The following is a 12,011-nucleotide window of genomic DNA, read 5'->3' as shown; positions in this document are numbered from 1 at the left end:
AGTCTCACTCTGGCACCAGAGTGGGTGTTAAAACTTAGACCTCTGTGCTGAGACCGGTAGCCCCTGCCCCCAACCTTCCGCCTCCACCAGGCTGTTTGCAGCATTGGCACACACAGTTCATATTCTGATTTTCCAGGCTCCTCTTTGCATTCGTCCCCTGGGGACTGATCTCGCTTTCTTGTGAGCTCAGCTATGCATATAAAACAACGCTATGTTTCACCCAGTGTCGCGAACCGCTTTGAAGTGGAGGCCTTTCCCAAGGTGAGCCGAAGCGAGTAACCTTCTTCAGGTGTCCAGGATATTGCCTGGCCCCCAGCTGGACCCACCAACTCCAGCATGCTTAATTTCCAATTAGATCCAACCCGAGTATTTTCTTCTCTGTGTCTCGCATGCTTAGAAACAGCTGGTGAGGCTGACTCAGGCTGAAGTCAGACTCAGGATCTCATTTCCCAAGAGGACTCCTTTAACTCTCCTGCAAGTGGGTTCTGGGAGAAGTCGAGTGGAAGTCCATGTAGGGGTAACAGCAGTATTCACAGAGAATGTTATCATTTCATAATCATAAATGGTATAGGTCAGCTCGTGTACCGTGTTCCTCGGAGTCTATATGTGCCTGTGGTTCCCTTGTCTTTGTTGGGACCGAGTCACCTCTTGGCCAGTCCTATTGGAAGATGAGAACTGCTTGTTCTTCCTCTATCTGTTTTGGGTGGAGTTCACTCAGACTAGATTTATCAGTGGGTGGGATTTGAAGGGCCTTGCAACCCCTAGGACAGAGAAGCCTCTCGTACTGAGTGGTCTTATCAATATGACCCAAGACACTCTTGCTGCTGCTCATAATAGTAGCCAGTGTTTATTGAGCATCTACTGTGTGCCTCGTGCTTTGCACAGAAGAGGATTGGAGGTAAATGCAGGACTTGGAGTTTCAGAGATTCCTTCCATCTAGGAGGCCCCAACAACTCAAGCCCAGAATACCCAGAATGCCAGGGTTAGCTCAGCTCCCCTGTGCTCTAGGCAGAACTCTTGGGGCTGAATAGTTTCAGTGGGCAGTGCCTCAAGCCCAGGAATAGCAGTTGGTGTCGCTCCTGCGTTTCCGGAGGGACTCTGGCACCAGCTGCCCTTGATGTTTTTGAAAGGAGGACTGAGCCAGGTACAGGAATCATGGGAGAGTCGCTGCTGAGAATGTACCTGCTACAGGATCTAGAACCTGCACAGTTGCCACAGGATCTAGAACCTGTAGTGTTTGGACTTCTGCATGCTGGTAATGAAGTTGCTTTGGGAAGGTCACAGGAAGAAGTCCAAATAGTTCTGTGTCGTTCCTTGGGTCTACACGAGTGCCACCGAGTGTAGTTCTAAGCCAGCAGGTTTGGTTTTAAATATCCAGGCAGCAGAAGTAGAGAGTGGCACCTCTAGCTTGAGGGCAGGTTCCACAATCCAGGAGATTCTGATGACCAACCAGCTTTGCAGAGAACCCAAGAAGTAAGGTTGCAGTTCAGTTTTACTACTTGCCAGATTGGCATCCTTGGGCCAGATGAGCCTTCATCTGCCTGTTGGTAGATGGTGCTGGAGATGCCTGCTGTAGTCAGGGCAGAGTGTCTAGGGAAATCTCTCGTCACTGAGGAGGCCAGGTTAGGGAAATACTGAGCTGTACTTTTACCCAGGGACCGTGCTACTCTTTCAGGTTTGTGACTGCAGATCACTGTGGTGACCTGAATCTTTCCGGGGAGATGTCACAAAATGCACTTGCTGTTACAGTCCCCCTGGGATGTTTTTGAGAACCTCATCCGTCCAGTGGCCTCTGCACAACATCAGCAGGGGCTTTGCTCTTGGACTCGGTAATGGCAGCGTTGTAGTTCTTAGGAGCAGCTGGCCTGTGCTGACCGGGTAGTCCTGGCATATCTGCATGCCACCGAGGGCTCACTCTGTGCCAGTATCTGCTCCAGATGTCTTATGTGTCTATGTCAGCCCTCTCTGTAGCCCTCAGCCAGTGCCATTAGCACTCCCATTATATAGAGGAGCAAACTGAAGCCCCCAGATTTTCATATGTCCAGGCCACACTTCTAGGAAGTGGCAGATCTTGAATCCACACCATGGCCCATGCAGGAATCTTTATGCTTTGGCTGAGTGGAAGCCCACAGTCAAGTTCATATCCATGCAGAGTGGTGCTTGGGCTTTGTATCTGTGCTGTACTATAGACGTATCCATGAAAGTGAGGACAGGGCAGTGGCCAGAGGGTTCAACGAGAGTCCTAGTTAGTAGCTGTGTATAGCCGGGAGAGGCTTGGGACACTTGTAGGTTGGTAACTTTGCTCCGTTACCCATCAGGTCCCAACCTGCCTTTTGGCAAAGGTCTCCACTGTTGCTTTTAATCAGTTCATAGCCAAGAATGGTGATGAACACATATGATCCCAACACTGGGGATACTAAAGCAGGAGGATTGCTCTGAGTTCTGATGCCAGCCTGGGTGACCGTGAGCTTGAGCAACAAACAAACTAAGCTAAAACAAAACCATAATAAAACATGTTTTCTCCAGAAGACTGCTCTGTACCCAGAAGCTGTCCAGGAGGGCGAATATTAGTTCCTGGTTCACTCTGACTGGGTCAAGTGAGGGAAAGGTGAGGGATGGGACTAGGTGGAGGGGCAAATGTGGAGGCCTGTGCAGCATTCCTGAAGGGAGGCGTAGGTCAGAGTTTGTGTGTTCAGAGGAAGAATGGACCAGGGTGGCCCCAAGGTAGGCTTGGGAAACCTTCTGCCCCCTAATGGAAGAGAGTCGCACAGAGCCACGGCCTCTGTGACCTAAGTGTTCTCCAAAACAAAGGTCCTAGTTGATACCACTGTAGCCCAGCATCTCAATAAAGGTCCCCCTGGTCCTCTCCCAGCTCAGCGAGGAGTTCAACCAGCAGCTGGAGGCCGTGTGCGGGTCCGTGTTTGGGGAGCTTGAGTCCCAGGCCGTGGACGCCCTGGACCTGCCCGGCTGTTTCCGCATGCGGAGCCACAGCTACCTCCGGGCCATCCAGGCCGGCTGCTCTCAAGACGACGACTGCCTACCCCTCCTTGCTGCCCCTGCCTCTGTCTCAGGGAGGCCCGGCTCCTGTAAGTATGCTCTCTGTCTGTCCCTGGATGCCAATTGCGTAAATCGCTTCTCTCTGGGTAGGATTAGGCCGGAAGTGGTCGTTGGCTGTAAGGTCCTCTGTACCACGTGGGTGCGGCTGTCTGGGGATGCTGGGCCACCATCTCCATCCTGCATCCTGCGTTCCTGTTTGCAGCCTTCAACTTCAGAAAGGCCCCGCCCCCCATCCCGACGGGAAGCCAGGCCCCACCCCGCATCTCCATCACCGCCCAGAGCAGCACTGACTCTGCCCATGAGAGCTTCACTGCAGCAGAGGGCCCAGCCCGGCGCTGTAGCTCCGCGGACGGGCTGGATGGCCCGGCCATGGGCGCACGCACCCTCGAGTTGGCGCCGGTGCCACCCCGGGCCAGCCCCAAGCCCCCCACACTCATCATCAAGACTATCCCCGGCCGGGAGGAGCTGAGGAGCCTGGCGCGGCAGCGGAAGTGGCGGCCGTCCATTGGGGTGCAGGTATGGTTGGCAGTAATAACTATCCAAGGCTCTGACCCTATGTAGTTGGGAACAAATGGACGGAGATCGAAAGGGATTTCTGCATATACAGACCTTTAAACAAACAAACAAACCAACCAACAACTTGCCCTGAGCTGCAAGTAGACCCATCTTGGTCATTGATGAATGAGCCTGCCTCCAAACAGCCCATCTCCGTTTCCCTGGTACCGTGTTCTTGGTGAGTGTTGCGCACTGAGCGGCACCCAGTGCCTTCCATCTTGCTACTTGTACTCTCTTTCATTTGGGACTTACCAGTCAGCTTGGCGCATAGCCACTCCTGGCCATTCTAGTCCTCTGGGAGCCCAGTGTTTCCTTGGCTAGCCACAGCCAATGACGCCTCCATCCTGCCTCCAGGTGGAGACAATCTCAGACTCGGACACCGAGAACAGGAGCCGAAGAGAGTTCCACTCCATTGGCGTTCAGGTGGAAGAGGACAAAAGGTAGGTCACAGTGTGGGTCTCTCAGGTGTCCTTGGGGTTTGGAGATGAAGGGGAGCCAGGCCTGTGTAAAGGGCAACGTCTTTGCTAGTCTACTATCCTTGCATATGCTGCCTTCCCGGGGGTGCGTGCGTGTGTGTGTGTGTGTGTGTGTGTGTGCTTCTTTTGGAGGCCAGAGGTCGATTTTAGTTTTTCTCCTTTTTTTTTTTAATTAAAGAAAAAAAAAGTGTGTTGGGGGCTGGGGAAGTGGTGGTGCCAGTGTTGAAGATTTTCACCTTCCACCATGATTTGTGGGAATTAAACTAAGATTGTGAAGCTTTTGTGGCAAGAACTTTTGTCCACTGAGACATCCCCCCATGTTTTCTTGAGACAAGGTTTCCCAAGGGCCTAGTATACACCAATTAGATTTGACTGGCTGGCTGCCAAGTCCCAGGGATCCTCCTGCCTCTGCTTTCCCAGTGCTGGGATTACAAATGCATGCCTCCATACCTGACTTTTTCACAGGGGTGTCTGGGGATAAAGCTGAGGTCCTAATGCTTGTCTAAGCTTGCCCACCAAGCTCTCTCCCCAGGCCCTTCTACTGGGGGGTCAGTTGTTCATGATGGTGTTGCCACGGTAGCCAATAACTCTGCACCGAGCGCTTGAACTCCCGCCAGTCCGGGTGATCAGGGGCTGCAGGAGAGGTGCAGTGGTCAGGGGAAGGAAAGGGGTGGTGGTGGTGGTGGTGGTGGTGGTGTTATCTGTAGGTGCTGAGCAGGCCTCCAGCAATTGTTCTTTAGCAGGGGATAACAGGATTTTGCCAGTCCCTTGTTACATCCTGCGGTGTCCAAGTGTATGAGCTCAAAAGAAACAAACAGGAAGATTGCCTCTCGTGGGTCCCTGGCAGTTATAACACTCCTCCTCACTTGGCTCGCACAAGCATTTAACCAGTAGGGGGTACCTATTATGTGCCTGAATCAGGGGTGAATCAGAGATACTAGAATTGCCAGCAGCCACTATTTTGGCATTAGGTGGCCTCAGAAACATTGCTTCCTTAATTTCCAGCTGAAGAGTTAACATTGTGAGCCCCGGAGGGAGGCCTGGAAAGAGTCCTCTCTGCTTTGGGAAGCCTGGAGGGAGACACTTTCACTAATGACCAGGTGGTAGTGCCGTGGTGGCCCTGTGTGCCCTCTAGGCTTCAGTGACACCAGACTGGTGGGTCGGAGTGTGATGGCAGGGAACCTTCTTGGCAAGGGCTGCGAGGGCTTTCATGGCAATTGAAGTCATTAAGGCTGTAGCCATGGCGGGGGTGACGTGAGAGCCTGTGTGGCAGCCCCTTTTAGCTGTCCCTGGGCACCCTCGCCGAGCCTTCCAACCCTCCCAGGGTTATTGCCGTCTCTGGGAACCTCTGGAGTAGCCTTGTTTGAGTGCCTAGGCGGTCAAGTCTTGGGGTTCCTGGGGGAGTCACTGTCTCTGTCCACTCTGTGAATCACCGTACTCCTTAGATGCTAGGAGACCAAGCTGCCCAGTTACCTGAGCTATCTTGCAGCTGCTGTCCTCCAAACCCTTAAGAGGCCATGAAAACTACAGAACAGTGTCCTGCGTGGCAGAGTTCCTTTGCAAACCATGGTTTGAATTAGAGAAGGAGTAAGGGTCATAGGTGCCACAGCTCGGTGCTCCCAGCCTCCTTCCGGCTTTCCCTAAACCAGCCCCTAAATCTTCGTTGGTTCCCTGGGAAGGCTTTTTGGACTCCTCATGTGGATAGGCCGCTGCTGCTGGGCGGTCCTCCGTTCCTTCAAACAAGCCAGAGACCTGCAAATGTGTTGCTGTGGGCCTTTGATGAGCACACCACCACCCAGCCATTCAGTGATGATGTCAGTCAACCGATAATTACTGAGCATTTGGTATGAGACAGTTCCTGGGCTGTGTATCAAATGCTCTGGGAACTGTCAAAGATAAGACTTTTTACCTCATAGAAGTTATGGGCTAGAGGGAAATCAAGACTGTATAAATAATTCATGATTAAGAACAGTGTTCTGTGTAGCAGTATAATACATAAAGAGGGGAAGAAGTGGACTTAGAGTAGGCAGATGAGGGGCACATGGGGGTGATATTGGAGACAAGCATTTGGGGGAGAGGGGATAGCATGTGGGGAGGTGGAAAGACTCGGGTGTGTGTTGGGAACTGTGGGGAGGGTCATATGGCCAGTGTGGGGGGAGTGGGCAGTGCTGAGAGCTGGAGAATGCTGGGGCCAGGTTGTGCAGGGCACAGGCTAAAAGACCTGGGCTCTAATTATACGTAATGAGTAGCTATTAAAAGGTTAAAGGAACAGTGTGAATCGCTTTAATTTATGTTTACAAAAGAGTATTAAGTACTGAATGGAGATTTTCTTTTCTTTTTTTTTAAAGATCGGGTCACACATATCCCTAACTGGCCTAGAGCTCACTTACGTAGCTGAGGCTGACCCCAAGCTCCTGATCTTCCTGCCTCCAATTCTCAAACGCTGGAATTACATGCGTGTGCCGCCACGTCATGCCTGGCAGTAGACGGAGAGTGAGTTTGAGGGGACGAGATAGTAGAAACGAAGCGAACCAGGGTGATTCCCAGGCTGCAGGAGGGTGGTGGGTGATGTTTTGAACTCTGCCGGCTCTTACAGCAGGCTTCTCTCCAATGCATTTATAATTGGCCGAAGCTCATGCATGTGAACTCTTAAGCTCTGGATATTGATTTCGTATTCAGCAATCTTGCTGGGCCCTTATCAAGTCTCAGGTTATCTGATAATCGTGATGGATTTTCTATATAGTTAATTAATTTCTTCAAGTGAAGGTATTTTCTTTCAGATCTGTATTTTAAATGTTATTTTTTTCTTTGCTGGATGGGATGATAAATGTCTTTAATCCCAGCACTTAGGAGGCAGAGGCAAGCAGATTCTACCTTTGTGAGTTCAAGGCCACCCTAACCTACATAGTGAGTTCCAGATCAGGCAGGGGTACATAGTAAGATGTTGCTTTAATTTTTTTCTTATAATAATGTATCAAATTATACACCCTGTTGAGTGGTAGTAGACTCGCCCAATTCCTGACTTGTGTGTGTGTGTGTGTGTGTGTGTATGTCTGTGTGCGCGCGTGCATGTGTACACTCACGCTACACAGTGTCTGTGTGGCAATCAGAGGACAGCTTCCAAGAGTTGGTTCTCTTCCTCCACGTTGTGAGTCCCAGAGATCAGATGTCAGGCTCAACAGGAAGTGCCTTTTACCTGCTGGACCATCTCACTGGGCTTGAGATACACTTTATTTATTTTTATTTTTTGTGTCTGGGTGTTTTGCCTGCTTGTGTGTATCTGCATACCACATGCATGTGGGACCCCCTAGAACCCAGAAGGGGGCGTCGGATCTCTAGAGCTGTAGTTATAAATAGTTGTAGTCTTCCATGTGGGTGATGAGAATCGAACCTGGGTCCTCTGGAAGAGCAGCCAGACTCTTAATCACTGAGCCATCTCTCCAGACCCCAAGGTAGCGTTCTAAAGATGACATTTGTAACAATTTTTGATGGGTACCATTTTTTTCCCTTTAGGAATTCTCTTCTGTTCCTACTCTATTAAGGGTTTTTTTTGTTTTGTTTTGTTTTGTTTTTTTAAATGAAAACCTTTGGGCTGGAAAGATGGCTCAGATGTTAAGAACACTGGCAGTTTTTGCAGAGGACCCAAGTTCTATTCCCTGAACTTATGTGACAGTTGTCAACTGTCTATAGCTCCAGTTTCAATGCCCTCTTCTGACCCTGGGGGCCACCAGGCACATTTAAGTAAACCTCATAAACATGAAATAAGGTAAAAAATTATTGAAAGAAGGAAAGAAAGTCATTTGGTGGTGGTGCACGCCTTTAATCCCAGCACTCGGGAGGCAGAGGCAGGCAGATCTCTGAGTTTGAGGCCAGTCTGGCCTACAGAGTGAGTTCTGGGACCTCCAAGGCTACACAGAAAAATCCTGTCTTGGGGGGGGAGGTGGGGGGAGAAAACCCTCTATCCCCCACCTCCTTTTTTTTCTGGTGCTGGTACGCAAGCCTGAGGCCTTTGTACAAGCTAGGCAAGAGCTCTACTACTGTGCTACATTCTTATCTATATTTTTTAAAATATAATGTCCGAGTTGAATTTGATTGAATGCTGGGAGTCTGCTGAAATGATCTTAGACTTCCCTTCTCCATGTGGAATGTGATATAATGAATAAATTTTTCACGTTGGCCTAGTCTTTCAGACTTGGGTATAACCTCTGCTTGATTTTATTGTGTGCTTAGGTTATATTTGGCTTTAATGGGGCTTCAATAGTGTCATTACCAAGTGTATTTAATCACTAAAGAAAGCTATCCTTGACATAGGTAATATAGTGTCAGGACCCTAGGCGTCTTCTCATTTGTTGCTCTTCCACCTTTGTGTATTGCTTCATATACAAAAAATTTGGGGTTCAGAAATTATACTTTCTTAGTAGTTGGAAGGAGGGTGGGAGAAGAATGATGCTGTTTTCTTTTATAAGAGACTTCCTGAAAATTGTACCACTTTCACTGACATTGTTGTAACTGCATCACTTGGAGCCACCTAGCTGCAAGGGAGGCTGTGAAGTACGGTCTGTAACCCAGGAAACAGCTCACAATCAGGGCTTTTTTTTTTTTTTTTTTTTTTTTGCTAAAGACCAAACCAAAAGTGAATATATGGAGCCTTAGCAGTATTTCTTCTTCCTTTTCTTTTCTTCTTTTTCCTTTCCCTTTCTTTCTTTCTTTCTTTCTTTTTTTTCTTTTTTTTCTTTTCTTTCTTTCTTTATTTCTTTCTTTCTTTATTTATTTCTTTTTTTTTTTTGATACAAGGTTTCTTTGTGTAGTCCTGGCTGTCCTGGAACTCACTCTGTAGACCAGACTGGCCTCAAACTCAGAGATACCTGCCTGCATCTGCCTTCCTGAGTACTGGAATTAAAAGCCTGCACTACCATGCCCGGTTGTCTTAGAAAGTGGTTTTAAAAATCAGTCTTGTTATATTATTTTTTAATATTGGCCCATAAGTTTTTTAGAGACGATCTCTTGTAGCCCAGGTTGGCCTAAACTCTTATCTTCTTGCCTCTATCTCTCAAGTGCTAGGATTACAGGTGTGTGCCACTATGCTTCTGCCATAATTTTGTTTCAGTTATTGTTCAGTTTAGACTTATGCTAGACTTATTTTTTTAATTTTATTTTATGTGCATTTGGCCTCCATGTATGTCTGTGTGAGGCTGTCAGAAGCCCTGGAACTGGAGTTACAGACAGGTGTAAGCTGCCATATAAGTGCTGGGAATTGTATTCGGGTCCTCTGGAAGAGCAGCCAGTGCTCTTAACCACTGAGCCATCTCTCCAGCCCTCATGCTAGACTTCTAACATGAGTTTGATAGCGTTCTCTGTGTGTGTTCTTAGAAACAGTTTTATAAAGCAGAATGATATTTTCCCCAAGAGTTAGCAAAGATTGCCTATACAACTTTCTAGTCTAGTGCCTTTTGGGGAGTGGAGAAGTTTTAAAATTATCTTTAGTTTATTTATTGGTTATTAATCTATTCTGGCTTTATTTTTTCTTCTTGAGTCAGTATTTTTAAACCATTGTATAAAAACGGACAACTTACAAAGTGTGTGGCACAAAATATCCTTCCTCTTGCTATGATAACGTGGTAAATGTTCATTCTTCTTCTATGTGGTTTTATTCATTTATTTATTTATTTTGCATTCCTAATACTATGTTGTCTTGGTCATTGTTATATTGCTGAGAAGAGACACTATGACCAAGGCAATTTATAAAGGAAGGCATTTAATTGTGGCCTTTCTTAGTTTCAGAGGAGGGTTAGTCTATGAGCATCACAGCAGGGAGCGTGGAGGCACACAGGCTAACCAGCCTGCCTGGTACTGGAGCAGTACTGAACCTTTGCATCTTGATCCAAAGACAGACAGGGGGGCGGGCGCATTGGAACCCATGGGGCTGGAGTTACAGATGTTTGTGAACTAACTGACCCTTGGGTGTTGGGAATTGAATCTGGGTCCTCTGGACCCAGCCAGTGCCCTTCAACACTGAGCCATATCTCTAGTCCAATTTCTTAGATTATTGAGACATTCTCCATCATGCATACATACATACATATAATAGATATATGTGTGTGTGTGTGTGATGTATCTCATATGTGATTGACTATAAATTGTGACTCTCAGATGTTTATATTTTACTTTCTTCATATGTTTAATTCACAGTCCAGGCGGAGAGGTGCATAAAAGTACCTCACACAGGTTGAGTATGGTAGCAATGAGGAAGCACGGCCACATGGATCTCTGTGAGTCAGAGGCCAGCTTGGCCTGTCTCAAAAAGAAAGAAAGAAAAACAGATTCATAGAAGTACTTCAGGATTTTAAAGCCAGCCTGGAAAACAGTGAGACCCTGTATTTAAAAAGGAAGGGTCATAAAGGCAGAGGCAGGTGGATTTCTGTGAGTTTGAGGCCAGCCTTGTCTTCATAACAAGTTCCAGGTCATCCCGGGCTTCACAGTGAGACATTGTCTCAACACAGAATTGATAGCACATTGCTTTATTATTTTTCTAGGAACACAGTTAGTCAATAGTTCCTCATACACATAAACAAGAGCCTTGGAAAGCTTTATTTCATGGAGCTTTTTAGGAGGGTGGCCACTCTAAGACACGGTTAGCCACAAACACACGGTGATCCTCCTGCCTCGGTCTCCCATCTGTTGGGATGAAAGGTGTGCTTACCACGCCATGTTAATTCATTCCCTCTTCCTAACCTGCCTGTGTGCTTCTGTAGTGTTTTGATTATACCTCTTCAAAGGACTGCGCTGTGTTCAAAGGACCAGCCACTGTGTTCTTTGTGGCCCAATCGTGTACATTTACAAACATGCATGAATGTGTGTAGTCTGCTCCTGCCCACTCCTTCCTCGGGTGCTCCATTACCTCCTCGCTGGGGTACCACTTGAGCTTCAGATCCCTTTGGAAATTAATATCTCAGCATGAAGTTTCTGTGTTTCCCTGGTAGAACACACTGGAATCCCATATCCCTATACAAAACAGCTTTCATGTCCTGATTTCCCAGCATCCTCCTTCCGGGCTGCATTCCCGAAACACCAGCGTGAGATTTTTTTTTTTTTACAGTCTACTTTTATAAACAAAGTTGACCTCTTTGGCTGTTGGCTTTGTGTGGGAAACCTCCCTCCATCTCCCCCTGGTGCATAGGTTTGGGGTGTCTCCTCCCTTCCCCGCTTAGCGTTTCCTTCTAGCCTTCCGCATACGTCGGGCCGATCCCCCTGTGGCTTTCCTGGCTTAGAAATCCTCTCACTATTCAAGTTTTAAGACTGCGTTTTGTTTCTGGAACCCAAAGCCGTCTCCTGTTTCCAAGCCTGGCATTGGAGCAGAAACACCTTTCTGATTTTATTTTCTCCAGCTCTTCTAGGTGTTTGGGTGGGGGCGGGCGCTTCCTACCTTCCTTCTTCTGTACCCTTCAGTCATTTCCACGAGACCGATAGTAGCCAACACCAGGAGAAGAGGATCAAACGGAGTCTGCGTGAAAGCAGACTGACAGGGAGCGTGGTGTGAGCTGCGAGGTCTTGGTGGTGAGCTCGTTAGGGGAGAGATGGTGAGGAACTGAGTCTCTGGAACAGGTGCTCACACTGGGAATTGAGAGGGAGTGACAGGTGGGGACAGGGCAGATCTGGCCCATCTCTCTGGCTAGCCGTCCTTGCTTGTCTGCCGAAGGCATCCTTTGTTATACACCTGCACAGCTCGTGCCAACCCTTCTGTCCCTGGCACTTTAATTTTGACCCACCACACGCCATGCCCCAACTGCTACCTAGCTGTGAGCCATGGAGCCCAGTAGCCGTGCTCGGCAAACTGCCAGGCCTCCCTCTACCCGCTGCCACCCACTTTTCTGGATTTCTCACCTTTCTTGCTTCCTAGTCTGTACTTTGCTGGGCAGCGCCAGT

General features: G+C 48.3%; 1 protein-coding gene across 4 annotated transcripts in view; it reads left to right on the top strand.

The window, feature by feature from the left end:
- Positions 1 to 12,011, top strand: part of Dlgap3 (DLG associated protein 3) — a 65,104-nt gene that overhangs the window by 40,615 nt on the left and 12,478 nt on the right. For all 4 annotated transcript variants that reach the window (XM_041651215.1, XM_041651211.1, XM_041651214.1 and 1 more), the window contains exons 6-8: positions 2,873 to 3,086; positions 3,260 to 3,573; positions 3,967 to 4,052. In XM_041651215.1, the coding sequence (XP_041507149.1) occupies positions 2,873 to 3,086; positions 3,260 to 3,573; positions 3,967 to 4,052 (614 nt within the window). The remainder of the gene's footprint in view (positions 1 to 2,872; positions 3,087 to 3,259; positions 3,574 to 3,966; positions 4,053 to 12,011) is intronic.

This window comes from Microtus oregoni, unplaced genomic scaffold (assembly GCF_018167655.1).
Source record: "Microtus oregoni isolate MIOR12 unplaced genomic scaffold, Mior012 000005F_ref0000423, whole genome shotgun sequence".
Lineage (NCBI taxonomy): Eukaryota > Metazoa > Chordata > Mammalia > Rodentia > Cricetidae > Microtus > Microtus oregoni.
This window is presented reverse-complemented; position numbering and strand designations above follow the sequence as displayed.